Genomic DNA, 21552 nt, shown 5'->3' with positions numbered 1-21552 from the left:
TGGAAGTGGCGGTTTGCTTCAAATTAATTTTTTTTAAAAAAAAAAAACTTAAATTTATCTAAACCGCCATTTCATCTAGCGATTTAATTCAGATTCTTAAACAAAACCGCCATTTCATGTGGCGGTTATATTAAAAAAAATAAAAAAACTCATCCTACGTGGACGATATTGTGAGAAATACTTTCTCATAATTCCTAAAGTGGGAGTTATTTTTTTTGGGCAATATTATGGGAAAAGATTCACTTATTTCATGTTTTTTATTTTTTTTAATTTTTTTTTAATTCGCTTATTTATTTCATTTTTTTTGCTTTAGTCTTAAATTGGGCCTGACCTGTTGTAAACCCCCCCAAAAAACCCCTAATTATTGTAATCAATTTTCCCTTTACCTGCATTCCTTCCTTCTTTTCCCCCAAAACGGCAGCTCCATCTTCAAGTCTCATTCATACGGTGCTGTTGCTCGAAATTCAACATCTTCAAGACTTCATCAGCTTCAGATTTCTACTTTCATTCCTGTGCTGCTGCTGCTCGAATCAGGCTTCGCTTTTTATTTGCTCGAATTAGGTCTCAGGTTCTGATTTTCATGCTTGAATCTTGTGAAATTCGATTTTTATTTTCTGATTTTTATTTTCTATTGTGGGATTCGAATATTGTTTAGGTCTTCAACTCTAATTCGAATTTCGAATCTTGTATGATTTTGAAATTTGATGATGATTTTGTATGATGATTATTCAACCCTGATTTGAATATTGTTTTGATGATTTGTTAATTTGTATGATGATTTGTATGCTCTAATCTTGTTTAGGTCTTCGAACCTTATTCCAAACTTTTTAGTTCGTCAACTTTGTATATTACTGACTTTTGGGGCGGTTTGGATTGAATATTTCCAGATTTTGAGGTAGAAATCATGGAATTCATTTGTATAATTTGGGTAAATTGAGGGGAAAATGAGGTGGGTTTTGATGGGTTTGCAAGTTTTTGCAGGGACAGAAAAGAAAAGCAAGAATATGATAAAATGTACATTTAAGTGAATTTGAAATCTTTAACATGTTATTAATTTATGTATTTCGATTAATTTGAAACTTGTATTTTGACATTGTTTTTTAACTAGTATCTGTTACAAAGTAATAATACAAAATACAAATTACAAATTGGGAATTTGTATTTTCCTTTGTTGATGGCTAAAATAAAACTTACAAGAATACACTAAGAACAAACTTGAAGATTATCTTTGTAACGACAACCGTTACCCGGAAACTGGATACTTATTGTAGGCGCGTAATCACTTTATTTTTGTGATATTTCCCCCACAAAGGTACTTGGGTTTTGACTTGGAAATTCACAAAGAGATACAAACAATACAACACACTCTTAGTACTTAGGGTATGTCACTTAATAACAAAATGTTTGGTGAATTATAAACTTTGGAAAAATTCTAACAAGAAGTTTATAACTCTTTTTGAGAGAGCACAAGTAATTGAAAAAGCAAGGACAAGAATTCAAAAATTAGGTGTATTTAGCATCCTTCCCCAAGCCCTATTTATACTAGTTCAAGTATAATCAAGGGTCATGGCACAATCAATCACCCATTGATGATCAACCTTAATGACCACCAATCAATACCATTATAACTAAGGTATTCATGAGCATTATTCTTCCTCATTAAGCCTTTGTAACATCAAATTTGATATGGAGTAAGAGAAGGATTCCAATGCATTTAATTCGAAGAAAACGTAAAGTCACAACGGTATGATCAGAACAAAAAGCCGAGTCGGCTTTTCGCGCTGGACAAAATGTTGATTCCAACACCTAAAGCCGGGTCGGCTTTAGGTCCCATACCTGGAAAGTCGACTCGGCTTTTCTTGCTGACTCGGTTTTCCAATTTTTCTTTTGTCATATCCTTTGAACTCCTTTTGGACCTTGTATTTTTAATACATTTTGTCCCACTACTATTTGTAGTACTTGGTGATTATTTACTTAGGATTATTTTACACTAAATGTTCAACAATATCTTTGTTCTAATTTGTTGACTATGATTTATTATTATATCCTTGTTGTGTATGTGTTCTAAATATATTATGAGTAGTGCTATATTATATATTTTTTGTCATTTCATATAGAAAACATATTCAAAACAACATTAAACAAGTAAGATGTATATCTTTTTAAAATTTAAGCAAAATTTTAAGAAAGTGTATGTGTTGTTAGTGTTTTTTATATTGAAAACTGATCAAATAAAAACATGGTCATAATACAACTTGTTATTTCTGCAAATTTGTAGAATCGGTTGATTCTACGATTCGATCCATCGATCCGATCCTACCCGATGATTTCGGTCTTGCGTAGAATTCCGATCCTAACAACTTTGGCCATTCGTGATACTAAAGTCGTTTTAAGGTTCTACACAATAAAAAAAGTCTGAGATTACTAGAGTATCCAATACATCAGATCTTGTTCCAACTATGCAAGTGTTATATTCAATAAAAAAAAAGCTACCATTTCTATGCTACTCATGCGTTCACTTTATAACATATTGTTAGTAAATTAAGCCATAGTTCATAAATATGAGTGAACTCAAACATTAAGTATCAGCCTTTCCGCATAATATTTAAAAATTTACACAAATGAAAATAATTATTAATTTTTTAATAACAATAATGATCCTTATTAAACTCCCATAAAGAACAACCTTAAGTTCAAAAGTTCGTTCATCGTGATATAAAACTTCACAAGGAACGCATGTGTGCTCACTAATAAAAAATATAACAATGGTAATAACTCAAAGAAAACATGATATTTAAAACTAAGCTATAGCATTGAGTTTGTCTCGACGATCCACATACCAGTCCATCACAAAGTCAACATCATCTATTGAGTTATCTTCATCGAAATCATCATCGAAAGTCGAATAGAAGGATTGACACCAATAGCTTAAGATCATATTATTCTCTCCCTCTAAATCACTCAAAATAATTAGTCAAGGTACTAGAGATTTTAACTCTATATCGTCGTCGCTCTCAGACATAATTCCCTTTCTAAACTCCATCATTAGGCTCATCCATAACCTCTTTCTCAAGGTTCTCCTCATGATCCTCTTCGAAGTCCTACCTGAGATTCTCCCCAAGATCGGACATATTACTACTTAGGTCGTCACTAGGCTCATCCTCAAGCTAAGCAGGTATATGATACCTCCCTATTGGACAAGTGTACTAACTCTTCTTAACTACATGCTCTATGATTGGTTCAAGGTCAATCAAGGCTAATATAACATGGATATGATTAGTATTAGCTCTAGGAAAATCTTCCTCAACTTTCCTTCTCCTCTATAATTTAGCACTTATTTGATTCCATACCTACATAGAGGTCTGCAATGTTTTGTATGACTTTATTTTTCCCATATAAGCGAAAAAGTCCTCTCTATGAACTATACTCCACAAGTCAATAGGCAAACTTGCCGTGAGTACTCCTTCCCTTTCATTATCTTTGTTCCATTTAGTTTTTTCGACACTATTTACAGTTTACTCTTAACTTGTATTTCATTTTTAATCTATCTATAAGTTAAAATATAAAGTGACATCTTATTTGATTGGTCTCAACAGAAAATTATTAATATTAATTTTTTATAATTTTTAATTTAATTCTGCACAATTAAAGATATCAAGACTTTAATAATTTTCTCGATAAATATGCTAAAATCAAATGAGATTCTTTTATTCATGCCCTATCCACTCATCCATTTGAAAGAAGGGGACACCCGGTCTAACGGGCTGAACGGTATGCGTACAGAGAGGAGAGGACTATAGGAGGATTGGAGAGTAGTGGGATAGGCGATCACCAACTTATCGTCGTTTCATATAAACAGCCTGAAGGTCTGACATCTGAACCCTAACTTTTTACTTTTTTCTTCTATGTCTATTCTTCGCGCACACATATTCTTGTTCTTTCATCCTTTTGTTTCTCTTGCCAAATCTTAATATCTTTCCCTTTTATCTATGTCTCGTTCTTTTAGCATCTATCTCAATCTCAGTTACAAACCCTAAATTTTACTCGATTTCTAGGGTTTCTGAAATCTCGAATCAACGGCCTTTCAATCCAGTTAATGCCGACGAAGATGAAGTACAATACCGAAATGGATACACCTTCAGGTAGGAAATTTACCTCTTGGTGTTACGGAATCTGATTTAGCACAGTTATTCGATAAACATGGATTACTTGATGGAATCACTTGTTATGGCTAGAAGTTATGCATTCGTTTACTTTAAGCGTATTGAAGATGCTGCTACCGCTAAATATTCTCTTTAACGCCTTTTAATTAATGGTTGTACCATTAAAATTGAGTTTGCCAAACCGGTTCGTTCTTTTGATTTCTCTCCTACTCGTGAACAAAATTTAGTGATTTTGTTGTAATTTGTATTCTTAAATTTTGCGGGATATTTTCCCTGATTGCAATTAGATGTTTGCGATTTAGTGTAGTTTAACTATAGAGTCTTTAATTTTGCGATTTAGTGTAGTTTAGTTGTACGATTACTTGATACGAACCAAAGCTTGAGTAACATTGGATAGAAATCGTCAACTGTTTGGATCTCTTGGAAAGAGAAATATATATTCTCTTTAAGCAAATGCCTCATTGATAAATGTAGTAGAGTAGTGAAAGGATCAAATTTTTAGTATTCTTTCTGTTGGATACGAAGGGAAGAGGTATTCATCCAAGATAGCTTGTTTTAAGGATCCAGCATTCCATTTATCTTACTCAAATGAACTTCTCTAATGCTGCTTGAGGGAGTAAATGTTGCATGATAACTACTGGCTACTGCTCACTGGAAGTTCTTAACCAGTGACTTTCCCCCCAATGCTACTGATGTGAAGTAAAAATCTGCTATGACAGTGAATTCTCCAATTTTGATGTGTTAGAATATTGTTTTGGATGGCTTATAATAATGAGAGTTACAGCTTGATAAGCCTCTAAAGCTTGATTTGTTCTCTAAATTTTTTTTTTTTTATAATTTTTTTTTAGCAAGCTTAAGGCTTTGATCTCTAAAAGATTATTGGTTTCAAATTTTTAGGTACATGCAATTTTTTAAAGCAATTTACTTACTTGGTCATTAATAGCTACCATTAACAGTTTCATATATGTACTAAAGAGGTTTTGAATCATATTTTAGCTGGTTATTCTGACATGCAGCCTATGACATGATTACTATTAGCATCATCTGTGCCTTCCTAATGTTTTAAGACCTGTTAGCGCTCAGTAAGTTGTTTTATTGGATCATCATATTTATTAAAAAATGTTGTGTTTTTAGTATAAATTTTATGGCATAGTATTTATTTCTTTGTGCATGTTTGTGCCTCCTTATGTGTGTAGAATTTCATTGTAAACCTTGAAATTGCAGGCTAAGCCCTCCAAGCATGTTTGGGTTGGCGGATGTGGCTCATCAGTCGCTAGAGAAAAGCTAGAAGAAGTGTTGAGTAAATTTGGTAAAATTGAGGAGTTTAAGTTCTTTAGAGATCGGAATTCTGCACTTGTTGACTTTGCCAGGTTGGAAGATGCCTCAGCTGCAGTGAAGAATTTAAATGGATTTCAAATTGGTGATGATTGCATACGTGTTGATTTTCTGAGGTCTTATCCTGCTAAGAGGGTAAGTAATTACTTGCAAGGTTTTAAAGAAGCTTTTAGAATTGATATTGCATTCCAAAACTGGGAATTGGATATAGAGCATAGGGCGATCTCATTTTGTCACTGCTTGAATCATGGGCGCTGAGTTCCCTTCTAGCTTTGCTGCTTTTCCTTCTCCTTGTTTAAAATTAAGTTGGTTGTCGGGCTTCTTTATTTTTTTTCCTATAATGTTATTTTGCATTGCTCTATGTTATTTGTTTCACTGGACTTGTATAAATACACAGAAATTTTATGATTTAAAGCTGGCATAATATTTTCTTGTATTGCCATTCTCTATCTACATGTGTTTCTTGATGTCCTGACCATTTTGTTTTGGCCTCGGTTTTCCAAAAACAGGAACAATCAGATTTCCATTTTATGGGGAGTGCTTATTTCAGAAATGTGGGTGATCCTTTGTGGATGAATGCAGATGTCATTAGGGGTTATCCTGAGCCCACTTATTCTGGACACAAGAGATTGCAGGTATTTCGATTTGTGGCATTGATCTGTGAGTTTTCTTGCTGCTAAAATTATAAGCTGTCAGTTATATATTTGGGTTGTGCATAGAGGAGAGATGCTTATTTTATTGTCATGATTTCGTTGTTTGTTAATCTAATCAGTGAAATAGATGTAAATGAAATTTAACGAGGAAGACAAGAGAACTATCGGGGCAGGGAGTTGGTAGATAAGGAGAATTTCTTCCTAGGTTTGGTTTTCATGCTTTATTTGTGAATCAGTTGGTCTTTAGTCATCATCAGTCACAAATAGATGCATTGAAAAGTCTTAATTCATATATCTGTGTTTTACAAATCATGCCATTCCTGAGTCTTGACATCCTGTAAGCTTATTTTTCTCTTGCTACTATTCCTAGATGTGTTACTGTTCTGTTAGTGTTTTGTCACTTTGTGGCTTTGCTAGAAAATCATATTTGATGAATAAGTATTCTGCTTTTATATATTTCTTGTACATATCTATGCTGTTATGTGCTTGGGTTTCATAGTAGACTTGGGAATTTTAGGCCAAGCCCTCCAAACATGTATGGATTGGCGGATTCAGCTCATCAGTCACCAGGGAAAGGCTAGAGAAAGAGCTTTGTAAATTTGGTAGAATTGAGGCGTTAAAATTCAATAGAGATCGAAATACTGCAATTGCTGACTTTGTGAGCTTGGAAGATGCTTTAGCTGCTGTGAAGAATTTGAATGGCTCACAGATTGGTGTTGATCGCATACGTGTTGATTTTCAGAGATCCCAACCTGTTAAGAGGGTAAGTAATTTTTTATGGGTTTCTACTAAAGCTTTCATGTAAATCATGAGTATTGTCATTTAGCTTGCCCTTATCATTTTGGCCTTTTTCTCCATTAACATTAGGAACAATCTGATTTACGTGATATGGGGAGTGCGCAATTCAAAGATATGGGTTGCCTTGGTCCATCATGGATCAATCCTGACATGATGAGGAATTATCGCGAGTCCACTTCTTCCGGGCATAAGATATTGATGGTATACACATTATTTGCTTTGAAATATTATTTTTGAGCCTCTCTTGATTCCTAAAATGATAAGTTTATAAGTTTTTTTCAGCCATCTCAACCTTTGGGAGGACGTAAAGGAGATCATCCCAGTAAGGTTTTGTGGGTTGGGTATCCTGCTTCTGTTATCATTGATGAAGAAATGCTACATAATGCAATGATCCTGTATGGGGAGATTGAAAATATCAAATGTTTCCCTTCAAGACATTATGCTTTTGTGGACTTCAGAAGTGTGGATGAAGCAAGGCGTGCTAAGGAGGCCTTGCATGGAAGACTATTTAATGATCCTCGAATTTCTATAATGTTCTCCAACAGTGATTTAGCTCCTGGAAATGAATTCGGACAACCATATCCTACATTTAGGGGGCAAAGACCAGATATATTCGGAAATGATCTTCCTTTCAGACTACCTTTGGATATGTTTGATTCAAATTTTGCGATGCCGCCAAATAATTTTTATGGACCACCATCTAATAGTTTGCTTGGACCACCTTGTGTGCTGAGACCATTTGGGTCAAGAGGGAGTTTGGATCCACTGTTGCCCTCCCCAGATTTTCATGATCCCAACTTGCTTTCTTCCATGTCAGAGCTGACTTCAATTGTTTCCTTTAACCAGAGAAAATTATCTCATTCTGCTGCTGGATTGCTTCCATCTCCAATCTTACCTGGAATGGCATCCCATAAGACAAGAGGGTGGGATGTTCTAGATCCAAATCAGCTTCCTAGGGAATCAAAGAGGCCTAGAATAGAGGGCCTGACCTCGTTTCAGGACCCGAACATAGTAGGAAAAGGTGGTGAATGTAATGGAAGTGCTGATGAACCTTATAGTGCTGGTCAATTCATGGGAGCACCATTATCTAGACCTCAGGTTGATAATGGATTGAGTTTAGGAAATGTTATGGAACGTTCTAGTGGGGATCTTATTTGGCATGGTGTCATTTCCAAGGGTGGTAATCATGTCTGCCATGCTCGATGCGTTCCTATGGGAAAAGGATTAGAATTTGAACTGTAAGAATTTCTATCCTATAAGTGGAGATTTCTCGCTTTACTTTAATTTTTAAATCTCCAATACTTCTATTAGCTTTGTTTTTGATACGAGTTTGTTGGAATGTGATGTTGAATGTTTGTTTTGTGTGCTGACAGTGGTTGATTTTCGTGCTTATGTCTTCAAAAAATAGAGAGTTCTTTGAGAACCATCATATTGTTTCGGTAGTTATTAGGTTAACCGTCATGTTATTTCAATAGTTATTAGGTTACTGCTCTTCAATTTTGTATGATGATTTTAGAGATCTTTGGAGCCTAGGTAGGAATAACTTATCTTGCTGCAACTGAAAATTAAATGATTTACTGAAATCTTTCAATTTCCTAGTTGGATTACAAATTTCTGATAACGGGTCATTTCTTTGAACCTGGATGAGAGGCAACACATCGTATAAATAATAAATACAAGTTATGTTGTAGCAAACTGTAGGATTTTTGATAGAATTGTGGCATGCTTGACGCTAGTATTTAATGGAACTTCTGATTATTTGAGTGAATGATGTGCTTTTAGTTATGGGAGTGGTAGTATACTGGTATTAAAGAAATGTTTTTTACATGTGATTTATGATGCATCTGTGGTGGCTGTGAATAGTGCTAAGACTGAGGTCTTAGTGATGGTTGATCTACAAAGTATTGCGTGTTAGGGAGATGTGTTATTGAAGAATTGTTGGGGAATTTCTGTTCATTCTGTGGCTGACTTGAGTAAGGGTGAGACCAATTGACTAGCTAGTGATGGTGGAGTTATTGAGTAATTTTGTGAGGTAAGGAATAGAACAGGGGATATCTATGGATCTAATATCTGATTGATATCTATTGTTTTTCTGAGTCTTGGATAGATTTAGTTTGTTAGCATACTAGGTTGTCACAAAATAAAAGTACAACTATCATGGATTGGAAGGAGTGAAGCATCCATTCAAGCACCACAAATGATTCTTTTCTATGTTCAACTGCTTGATAACTACTTTAATTTGCACCTAAGTTCTATTTTGAGTTGTCCTACTTCCTATCCTCCCTTTTCCTTTTTGGTAATGGTCCCACCACTCAGGGGCGAAACTTAAAGGGGCGGCTAGGGGCTTTGACCCCCCCCCCCCCCCCCCGCCCCCCGCGAGATTTTCGACAAAGTTTTTAGTATACAAATGTCATTTTATCAACGATTAAACAAAATCCTAATCCCTAATTGAATGAATATATACCTGAAAGGATGAAATACAAAGTGTTTGATAAGAAGAGAGTTATAGCAGAAACAGTAGCTACCATGCAAATGGCTATGGAAAGGAATAGAAGAATGGGAGAAAGAAGATTCAAAGAGGAATAAAGAGATTAAAGACTACATATGACGTGTTAGCTTTTACTTTTGGTGTTTTGGGTAGCAATTGAATTAGAAATTGGAGAATTGGGAACTGGGTAGAATTAAAATTGGTTAATTGAAGCATAAAGTAGTGTAAGCGCCATGTGTTGTAGCTGAGTAATTATTACTCCCTTCATCCCACTCATTTTGCATTAATTGTCATCTTGGTCTGTCCCACTTATTTTTGCATAATTTTTATTTTTGGACAATGACCCACTACTTTGCTTTAATCTCATCCATATATTTTAACTCTTCTAATTTCATCCACTGCTACCACGGAAAGAGCCTTTTCGGCAATGAAGATAGTGAACACTAGACTTCGTAACAAAGTGGGCGAGAACTTTCTTGTTGATAGTATAGTGATATACATTGAGAGACAAATAGCAAAGACAAATATTGCCAATGAAATTATAGATGATTTTAAAGTATTAAAAGAGCGTCGAGCTTTACTTTGATTCAAATTTACGTTATGATTTTTGGTTGTATTGATTGACTATTTTAGTTGAATTCAAAATTTTTTTGTTAACTTCGCCCCCCAAAATTTTGTTCAAGTTTCGTCGCTGCCACCACTCTTTTTTAATTTCACCCACAAAATTCATTCTCTCTTTTAACCTCATCCACTCATTTCTTGACGCCACTGCAAATTAATGTTTACACCTCTTTCAAAGAGGTGCAAATCTAATGGGACGGAGCGAGTAGTTATCATCTGACACATTGTATTTTTATTTGCTCGTCGGTGTATGTTTAAATTGTTTTTGTGACGTGTTTTGATCATGCTTTAATAACATATTATTTCTTATTTTGTCAATGTTTCAGGACCGTGTATCTTTGAGATTTATGAGTCTGACTATCTTTCATTTGGTGTTTTTTCTTAGAGGTATTTTATCAATGAGTGGTTCACCTTGAAAAAAGGACAAAGCACTTGACTTTGGGGAATGAAGACAGTATTGAATTGCTGTTTACTTTTCCCTTTCTTTGATACAATGTGCTTTAGATGTGTTCCTTAATAATTTTTCCCTTATTTTGTTTCAAATTAATAACTGGTGTCGCAAATGACAACACAATTGGTTTGTGCATCGTCAATTGCGAGACTGCTGTGTTTACTATCTTCGTGAATGTGATATCTAGATTATTTCTCTGCTAACCATGGAAAAAAATCGCTGTCGTGGATGCGTTTGCGGAAACGGTCGCGGTGTTGCGGGAAACGGCTATAACGGAGAAATAACGCGAATCGCGACTAATACGGTGTGATTTTTGAAAAAAAAAATCACATTAGCTATTATAATTGCAATATTTGAGATTGTTTTAGTGTATTATTAATTAACTTAATAGTTATTAGTTAATTATTTTATTTATCGACTAAAATTATGAGTAACTATAATTTAAGTAATCGTAATTATTAAAGTTAATGGGTATTAATAACATTTTAGCGGGAAGACAAATAACGTTGTGACGGTGAAATACCGTTATAACGGTAAAATAACGGGCGTTACACGTATAACGGTCAACGTGGCGTATTGACCGTGAAATTTCATGCATCGTTATATAACGGGATTTAACGTCGCGTCAACTTTCAAACATGTGATATAACGGGCGTTACGTAATGTAACGGGGGAGTTTTTATTCCATGCTGCTAACGGACACATTCCATCCTTGCAGACCAGAAATTGTCAATTGCTGTGCGAAAACCGGGCTTGACATGTTAGCAAAGCACTATGCTGGTGCTATTGGGTTTGATATTGTATTTTTCTTGCCTGATCGTGAAGAGGATTTTGCTAATTATACAGAATTCTTACAATATCTTGGTTCAAATAACCGTGCGGGTGTGGCTAAATTAGATGATGGAACCACATTATTCTTGGTTCCACCATCAGATTTCTTGACAGATGTTTTAAAAGTGGCCGGACGTGAGCGATTATATGGTGTAGTGCTTAAGTTGCCTCAGCAACTCCCTGGTGGTCCATCTGTACCTCAGATGGTACATCAGCCCAACCCTCCTGTTCAACAAACGGATTCCCAGCTTGGTCCTCCTAAGCATGAGTATGGCACTTCTGAGAAGGAATTGGCTATTCACGTGGATTATCATAGAGCTTTACATGAGAATGCAGGTATGCATTCAAAAACATCCTTCCCAAAAGCATCTGTTTCACGAGATCAGTCTTATGAAGGTGTCTCTTCAACATCACGACCTGCTGTGACAATTACACCTGAGCTTATTGCTACACTTCAAGCACTTATGCCAGCCAATTCTCAATCTTCAGTCACTCAAAGCGGTCAGCCGAGATCTATTGCTTCCACAATAGGGCTTTCTTCACCTGCTGTAACAAATGAAAAGGGTGCTTTCTCGCAGGGCTGGAACCAACAGTTTCAAGTGGATCCAAATGTGCAATCTCAACAGTTAGGGGTTCAAGGGTATCCTAATGCGAATTTTGATTCATATGTGTCCAGCCACCCTTTTCCAGCAAATACGCAATTGCATAATCCTGCATATAACCTCCAAGAGCAGGAACTTGACTGTTCCAGGCCTCTTGCAGTCCACTCAATTGCTGCTCAGAATCAACAGTATGTACCGTCAATGCAGAATAGTATGCAGCCTTATTCCACAGAGTCTCCACGTAATATTGAGAAGAGCTATGGGATGGTGCATGGAACACATCTTGGGTCTTATGAAATAGGTGATACTCGGCAGAATCCTGATCCAGGTTTATACTCCAGTCAAGTTAGTGTTGCTAATCTTTCCCGTTCAGATATCATATCGCCAACCTCAACTGGGAATATGAATGCAGAATTGCAGAAATCACCCCAAAGAACTCAGACATTGCCGTCTGGAGTTGGTCAAGGCACATCGGATGTGGAGGAACGTTATCGATCTACTTTACAGTTTGCTGCCAACCTTCTTTTTCAAATCAAGCAGCAGCCACAACTACAGCAGGGAAATTCTCACATGGGAAATCAGCAGTGAACTTTCCTCTTTGGTAGGTAGGTATCTTTCTACTAACTTATGGTATTTTGCCTGATAACATGCAGTTCTGTGTGCAGTGCTGTTTAGCTCACTGAAGGTTTATTATGCAATTTTTTTTACTTGAGTTGCATCATTAGTGTTATGTCCTATCTTTGATCTTTATCATTTTGGTGGATGGTGGCTAGTTGTTGCTTGAGTTGCATCATGAGTGTTATGTTATGTATGATCATTGATCTTTTCCATTTTGGTGGGTGTTGGTGATGGGTAGACCTGTTTTAACAGTAACAGTTGGGTGGACAGGTTTAAGGTTCTGGTCATTTCCGGTCAGGTGCTTTTCGGGTCAGATTCAGGGTCGGGTACGGGTTAACCCCATGTGTCAAGAGTTGTTTAAAACTTCTTGCAAGATTTTTTCCAAAATATATATCCCAACTTTCTTTTTGTTTCCATAGGATATATTTTTTATAAACAGGACCAATATGCTGATTGGCTATAAAATAATGTTGACTTGAAAGTATATAAATTGAATAAAATGTAGTGAATTGAAACTTAAAATGATTATATGAAACTGAAAAAGTTGGAAAATTCAAGAAAACAAGTCAAAGCGGCTGGGCTCAAGTTACGGTCGTGTTTGACCCAAATTTTCCTGTATTTTCGGGTTGGCAATTGTCATTTTTCATGTCACGGGTCAATCTTTTCAGTCGGGTTAATGTTTTACTGGTCTAGCGCTATCCTTTGAGTCAATATTGATATGAACAGAAAATAAAAAGCCAAACCAAGTTTTCAAGATATCTAGGGTTGTAAAAAAATGAAAATGGTTTGACTAAAAACACCAATGACATCCTTGTGGTCTGTGGATACTGGATACCTTAGATTTGAGTGTATTTCTGCATATTTGCCATTCATTTTACCTGTGTCAAAATTTGATCACTTCTCCTTGGTTTGCCTTCTGTGTTTACTTTTTCTGATGCTTGGGTGACCTGGTCTATGCAATATTGTCATAATCTGCCTCTGCAATCTGCATTTTGGTCTTTCTTGTTGAAAAAAAGCATTAGTAGCTCTTTATGACTTTCATGTTTTCTGTTCACTTTTATTCTTAGATTGCTACTCTATTGTTTACCCTCTAACTAGTAAGACTGGTCTATTTCTAATTAATTGTCTGCAAATGATGCACGCTGTTTTGTGTTTCGGAATTGGGGTGTGTTTTGTAGGAGGGAGTAAAGGGTGGGAATGGGATTAAAAATTCTTAAATACGGATATCCCATGTTTGGTTTATGGGAATGTAATTAAAATTAGGATTGGGAATGAGTTATTCTTGGTCAATTCCATGACTTTATTAACAAGGGGGTGTTGGTATTAGATTGGTGGGAATTGGGGAAATTGTAAATTATAAAAGATATTTATGCCCTTGTAAATTGTAAAATTTTACAAATCAATAAAGAGATATTACAGTTCTCAAATTATTTTTAAAAAGGGTGAATAGGTAAATTTTTATTTTATTCCTAATTTTATTCCCACCTACCAAAAAAGAGATAAAACAAATCTAATTATTCCCATTAACATGTCAAACAACAGATTGGGTTTATTTTAACAATTCCCAACTATTAGTTTTGAATCTCAATCCCACTTTTTTATCCTTCAATTTCCATTCCTACATACCAAACGCTCCCTTGGAGATAATTTTTTGAAACATTTTCCTCACTGGACAAACCTAAACTCAATTGAGTGTTAGAAATAACTACTAGGGCTAAGCTAATGTGGAACAATCCCTCTTGTATGAGGCCATCTCACGATGAGACAACATCAAAACAAGAAACCCACAAGCTAATAGTTTCTTTTAGTAGACTATTTAGCCCAAGTATGGGTGTGTCTCATGGTGAAACCGTCTCATACAAGAATTTGTGAATGTGGGGAATTAATGAGATAAGTAGCGCAATATGTGTGCCATATTGTTGGGTATAGTTGGTAACAATTTGGGTGGGAGTGTATTTCAGTGGTCTTGATTCTTTGTAGTTCTTCAGGATTAGTTTTTACTAGAAAACTGAAGGTTAAAAAAAAAGTCTGGAAAATAAGCTTGGGTTTGTCTTTACTTATCAGCTGTCTATAACTTAATTAGAGATATGGGCCAAATTATATTAAAATGTTTTTAACAATATGGGGTAAATGTATGCCCAGTAAAAACTGATCTGGAATATTGAAATCTTTCCAATTTCTAGATGTAATAATTTGTATATAACATATGGGTTTTGTAAATTCCAATTTCTTCAATTCTGATAAAACAGTTTGCTTTCCCTTTGTTCCAATTACTGTCCTCTATTTACTGTCCACCTGCTAAGATTGCAATTTTCAATTACAACGAGAAAACATCAATTTTAGGATGCCGGACGGACATGAGTTAACTTCAACCATCGACCTTCATTCTTTACAAAATATGAATTGAGTACGGAACATAATGTAAGACAAAATTAATTCATAAATATAAATGCTAAAATCACAAATGAAATATTTACAAAATACTCGTTGACAAAACTAATTAACTACTTATTAAAGAGAATGCATCATTAAGGGGTTTAAATATTTTCATAAAAGACAGTGATAGTATGTATGCTTTCTAATACTTATTAAGAATAAGAATGGACCAATATTATAAATATGGCTAAAAGTATAATGGGCATGGGTATTTTTGGAGGTTGAGTTAGCCTTGTCCCAGACACGCTACAACACCACTATGTTAGTCGGTTGAATTGTGGGCTATTTTAATTCTAATTTTTACATTTTTTAGATGCAAAAGTGGGTCTTGTGGCCTTTTACGTACAACTCGACTAGTATCAATATTTATTGAAAATTGATGAATTTTGAACTAAAAATGGCATATTCTAAGAAACGGTTTCATTTGGTTGATTTAAATATATGTTTGATTTGAACAAAGACTATGAATGTTCGATTTTAAAATTCGAAATTCTCCCCCAACAAATCATGCAAAATATACTGGAAACTCCTACAAGTAATGTTTTTCGGTCACATAATCTTATTACACATTCTTGTAAGAGACCATCTTTAATTAGGTTAGTCTATCATATGTTTTTTATGATATTGTAAGTAGTCATTAAAAATGATATAAGTAGACGTTTTAAAATATTGAAATTATGCATTAAGAATATGGTAAGTAAGCATTAAGGATAATTTAAAAAGACATTAAGAATACGGTAAGTAAGCATTAAGGATAATTTAAATAGACATTAAGAATACGGTAAGTAGACATTAATCATTATTAGGCCGGACTTTAGATTTGTCTCTCCAGAAACTAGCTGATCTTAATAATTAGAATTGGTAAAGTATGAATATTATCAATTATTCACAAACAATATGTCCATATGCTAAATCTCATGGATAGGCAAAGTTTTGATGGCCCGTAAGGAAATCGATACCAAATGGCAGGAATGGTAATGAAAAATGGGAAATTCTACATGGTAGTATCTAGTTTTTATAAAACGCCAGTGGTAACACTTTTGTAATTTTTTTCCACATGTTAGCATCCAGTTTATGCACTATCTAACTGCCGTAGCATTTTCCGTTAAATTCTTATTAATTTCTGTTTAATTTATTATTTTGTAAGATTTTTCTACATGTCTGCATCCAATTTTTGCTCTCAAATGTTTAATTCACCAATTAACGTTTAATTCACCGATTAATTTATTAACGCTCTTAAATGTTGTAACAATTTTATTTTCATTTAAATTATTGGCATTATAAAGTTCAAAAGGTGCATTTCATAAGTTCAAAAGGTGCATTTCAAGCACTAATACATATCAATGTAATCGTCACAACATTTAAGGGCGTTGATAAATTAATCGGTGAATTAAACGTTAAAATGGTGAATTAAACATTTGAGAGCAAAAACTACATGCAACCATGTGGAAAAATTAAACAAAATGATGAATTAAATAGAAATTAACAAGAATTTAATGGAAAATGCTACGACAGCTAGATAATGTATAAACTAGATGCTATCATGTGGAAAAATCTTACAAAAATGCTACAACTGACGTTTTATGAAAACTGGATACTACCATGTGGAATTTCCCATGAAAAATTAATATAATTTGGTTGAAACATTTGTTGATAAGTTTAATTGTCATTATTACTTTCTTTTAACTTCATTACAAAATTTATTTCAATGCATTACCATTTAAATATGGGCTATTAGGTGGTAATAATAAATAATGCATAAAAAACCTTTCTATGATTAAATTTTCATTAACATAAGAATGACATAATACATATCTTGAAATTTATACCATAAATCATTGCTATTTCAACTATTTAGTACTGATTATCAAACGGGGTGTGATAAAAATGGTCTTTTTTAATGAACATTGGTTATAACTGCGATAAGCAACAGTTAGATTATAACACGGTATTCAAAGGACGACCATGACCCTTTACTAATTTTTAATATATGATATAATGGTTGATTATATTCAACAAGAATAAGTAACGTTCAATGGTTATAGTAATATTAGAGGTATATACGTGGGTTATTTGGTCGATTTTGGATGGAGGTCATTCAATTTGGTTGAATTTTGAATTTGTTAATTTTTGTTGTATGCCGCGATGTGTCATGTTCAGGTCAAATATGTTTGTCACGGCTGTTTTAACGATTATTTGCGTTATCGATTTCGCACTGGTTCGTTCCCAGTTAAAATTGGAGTCTAGTGTCAATCAAGCTCAGGTTGTCATCGATCTAAAATTAGTTCAGTTTTTTTGGGCACAAATTAGGTTCGAGCTTTATTTTTTGAGTAGTTATTGGTTACTAACAAGTATTGATAAGGTTAATATCGGATTAAGTCAATAGTTAGTTTTGTAATTGATATATGTTCATTTACGTACGAAAAAATATTACCAATTTTTTTATCAAATGTGACAGATCAATTTATATATCTTTCTTGAGCCGGGGAACTCCTTTGGCCGCGCTCTCCATTATGGATATGAGTTGCCGCCGTTCTTTCCTCCCCAGACCCTGTCCATAGTTTTTCTATGAGCGGGATACACTGGGTAGGATGATGATGATGAGATGACATATCAATTTATATCAAAAAATCTTATAACAATATATGATTGTTATTTGATATCCCTTCTGTCCCTATGGAATGCACACAAATAATTTTTGGTGAAATTTAGTGGTAAGAGGAATTGAGTTGGGAGAGTAATAGAAAAATAAATGGACAATAAAAATAAGTGGCTAAGATAAAAAGAGATAATAAATTCATTAATGAGATTAAAAGAAAGAAAGTAAAACTATAATAAAAAAAATACAAAATAAATGAGATAAATTAAAATAAAAAGTAATGAGTATTACACCGCATTAGATTTTGATTGATAGGACATTTGGAATGGAAACAATAAGATATCTTAAAAAAAAATTGTGATCGATGCTCGACTTCGACTAGGCTCCAGCTAAAGCCAATCTAAGCAAAATAAATGGAGTGAATTTTAAGGTCTTTCATTTTGCAACAAAAAATAACAACATAAATAATAGAACTACTTACTCCGTTTCAGTTAGCTTTGCAAAGGTGGTATAATAAATTAAACTAATGAAATATTTAGAAATAAAAGAAAATGAAACTTGTTAAAGTAATTGAATCATTTTTAAAAATAAATATGATAATAATTTAATCGAATAATTTAAAATAAAAAATAAAATACATTTATTAGAAACACATAATTTTGTAGTTTGTTTCAATCAATTGGTTGTAAGGGGAAAATGTACATAACATGCGTTGAATTTTTTTTATTAAATGATATTTTCTTTTCTTTAAAAAAGTTTTTGTAAGGATTGTTCATGAGAATTAAGATAAATGGAATCTCTTAAATGGTTAAGAAATTATTTAAATAATAAATTTAATAGAGCAAAAATGGGATCATAAACATTAAAAATATTTTCAAAAGTTACTAGAAAAAATATAGTGACTGTAATTATTAAATTTTTTTTATAAAGTTAATGAGAAATATGTGGAGATCATATAAAATATTCCCTTTGTTTTCTAAAGATCCGTTTGCCATATTAGAGTGTTCTATTTGTTGTTTTTATAAAGAAACTTTTTATTCATATCACAACCTTTTGACAAAAATAACGTTGTTTAAACAAGGTTATTTTCATTTTAATGTTTTAATAATATTATGGTCCTTACATATTTTCCACTAAATTCATTTTTATATTTCTTTTGGTCCCCATATATTTTCCATAAATTTTAACATTTTAATATTTTTTATAGTTCTTACATATTTTCCACAAATTTTATAAAAATATTTTTTTATTAATTGTATTTCTTATATTTTTTCCCATAAACTTTTTTTATATTTTTTTAATGCTTATGGTCTTCACTTTTTTTCATCAAATTTATTAGTCAATAAAATAATATATATTTACTATCTTAAGAATTCTGTTTTTCTTAATTCTTATGTACATTTGTTGTGGGAACTTTATTAAGGAACGGATGGAGTATAAAAATGTTACTTCCTCCGTTCTAAAATACTTGCTACATTTCGATTATGGGCGTTATTTAAATGTAGTAAATATAGTGGAAGGAATGAAGTAAAATTAAGTAAATAGAGGTATGTGGTAATTATAAGTTTTATTAAAATATGGAAAATAAGGATGAATAGGATTAATCTATTCAAAATTTTCAAAATATGTGATACTATGATATAAATAGAAAGATTATTTATAAAAATAGTAAATAAAACAATTAAAAATGACAAATGAAAACAACTTTTAAATAACGAAAATATTTTTTTTTATATCTATGTGGCATGAAATCAAATGGATTCAACTTTTTAATTACTTGTAGGCAAATATTAGCTTTTAATATTACCACGATCAAATAAACTTTTTTTGATGACTTGTCACTAAAATTTGAGCTTTGTACTTTTTGGGATAAATTGAATTGATTTATGTTAATTAAACATTTTAAGAGTTGAAACGATTCAAGTCACTTCAATATTGTTATGGTCAGTAAGAATATCTAATTTTATAACTAAAAAAACATGACAGTGATTTTTGTTGCTCTATATAAGTACTTCAATTTTTATTTTATTTTTCTTTTTTCTTTTTTTTTTTTTATTTTTTTTGAAATTACTTCACTTTTTAGTTTTTATATAATAAATGATTAAAATGTGATGGATAAAACTCATCATAAACTTAAGTGATAACAATTTCCCTAAACAGTTCAAGTATATGTTCAAGACCACTTAATAAAAATAGATTTTATATTAGGAGACATGACATAAATTCCTTGTACTTAAGAATTTAACGAATTGGTAATACAACAATTACAACTCAAAAGAAATCTCTATATAATAATAAAAAATAAAAGTAAAATACATATTTATATGGTTATTATTTATCAAAAAGAATAATAGAATTTTAATGTGTAGTATTTTTATTTTTTTTTATATTTGCCAAATTCTAATATATTATAATATAATATAATAATATTTATAATAGAAAAGTGTAAATTTGTGATTATTTCAGGTGGCTTCTGTGAGCAGTTGATGCAGCAGAATCATGAAGCTTGGCTGAACCACGTTATCCAGTTTTACGCTTAAGAAGCAACAACTACTTGGAACTGTTTTTTTTCCTTGTAGAAGTATGTTTTTTCAAAAATTTATGAGTAGTGCTTTTTTTCTCTTGCATTATTATTGTGTATTACATTTACCATCTTTTGCTTTTCACGTTAGGTAAATTTCATTCAAGTATTAAATGGATATTATAAACTTTAAAGTTGGTTTTTTAAATTTTTAAATTGGACTTTAATGTTTTGAAATTGGTCTTTTAAGTTTTTAAATTGCATATATTAGAAATATAAAAAATATATTTATAAAGTAGGACTAGTCACACAGCTTGACTCATTATTCTTAATAAAAAAATTTGGTAAAAAAAATCTCATAACAATATTTAACAAATCTAGGATAAAGGAGATCAACCAGAATATTCAAAGTATCGTCATAAGATTCACTAATTATTATCCTAAATAAATTGAATTAAAAAAGGTAAAGGACAATCTCAATAATCCGCACAGCGCAGAGTTCGGATGGATATGTGCAATTAAGAAACCCCCAGCTAATACCTTCGCCCGGTAAAAGTTAAATCCAAATCTTTTGCTCTACATACATATGCTCTATCCATTGAGCAATAAGATCTAATTATTCTATGATTAAACCATGTGACCTTGGAATACCTCTCAATTTAACCACCTAATCTAAAGTTAGTCAAACATAAATTCTTAACTGAAGTTCATTAAACATAAATTCTTAACTGTATCATTTTTTAGGTAAAAAGAAATAATGTTGTGTCTCAAATTAAGCATTTCATTTCAAATTGTAGATTTTCAATTATGAAATTATGAATGGATAATTTGAGTATGACAAGGTTTGAGAAATTATTCTTAAATTTTTCAACTTTAGTAAGTACTTTAAAAATAATGGTAGAATTTGATTTAAATTCAAAATTGAAAACTTTTAATTTTCTAAATAATAAATTTGAATTAATTTTAAATTTCCAACTATAATTACCATTTTCAAACGTAGCATAAATAAAATCTCAATTGCACAATGGAGAAAATGTACAATTACACTGAACATCTAAATCTTCGTTGTTGCCTGACTGAACACACAACGAACGATGGCCGCAACGTAATGCAACGGATACGAGGGCAACAAACATCCAAAATGACTTTTTGAATTTATATTAGAAATTGCTTTCATATTAGTAAATTCTAAATTTATTATTTTATTTCGAGTAATTTTCGAATTATAGCCTTTAAATTTAGGGTTTTTGCAAATTACGATTTTAAAATTTTTTCTTTTTGTGAATTACTGCTTCTAAAGTCAAAGTCTACACCAATCAGGCCGATGACTGTTAACGAACCTAAATGGCCATTAACAAGCTTAAACGACCGCTGACCATTACTAATCTTCTTTGACTTTTGTTGACCTTCCCTAATCACTTTTGACTTTTTAAATT

The 21552-nt window shown here is 32.6% G+C and overlaps 1 protein-coding gene across 12 annotated transcripts; it reads left to right on the top strand.

Annotated features, from left to right (window-relative positions):
• Positions 1 to 305: 305 nt before the first annotated feature.
• Positions 306 to 20309, top strand: LOC130807966 (flowering time control protein FPA-like). Of its 12 annotated transcripts, XM_057673942.1 has the most exons (11): positions 306 to 568; positions 3784 to 3866; positions 4056 to 4142; positions 5388 to 5633; positions 6008 to 6133; positions 6669 to 6914; positions 7019 to 7150; positions 7232 to 8187; positions 11228 to 12270; positions 12355 to 12547; positions 20062 to 20305. In XM_057673942.1, the coding sequence occupies exons 5-10, from the start codon at positions 6029 to 6031 to the stop codon at positions 12528 to 12530; spliced, it is 2658 nt and encodes an 885-aa protein (XP_057529925.1). In that variant the 5' UTR covers positions 306 to 568; positions 3784 to 3866; positions 4056 to 4142; positions 5388 to 5633; positions 6008 to 6028; the 3' UTR covers positions 12531 to 12547; positions 20062 to 20305. The 12 variants fall into 12 exon arrangements, with proteins under 12 accessions (XP_057529925.1, XP_057529890.1, XP_057529860.1 ...); XM_057673907.1 differs by lacking the exon at positions 20062 to 20305 and having other exon boundaries at positions 12355 to 18317; XM_057673813.1 differs by lacking the exon at positions 3784 to 3866 and having other exon boundaries at positions 335 to 568; positions 12355 to 12543; positions 20062 to 20306.
• Positions 20310 to 21552: the final 1243 nt, after the last annotated feature.

Source organism: Amaranthus tricolor, chromosome 1 (genome assembly GCF_026212465.1).
Source record: "Amaranthus tricolor cultivar Red isolate AtriRed21 chromosome 1, ASM2621246v1, whole genome shotgun sequence".
In the NCBI taxonomy this organism is placed as follows: Eukaryota; Viridiplantae; Streptophyta; class Magnoliopsida; order Caryophyllales; family Amaranthaceae; genus Amaranthus; species Amaranthus tricolor.
This window is presented reverse-complemented; position numbering and strand designations above follow the sequence as displayed.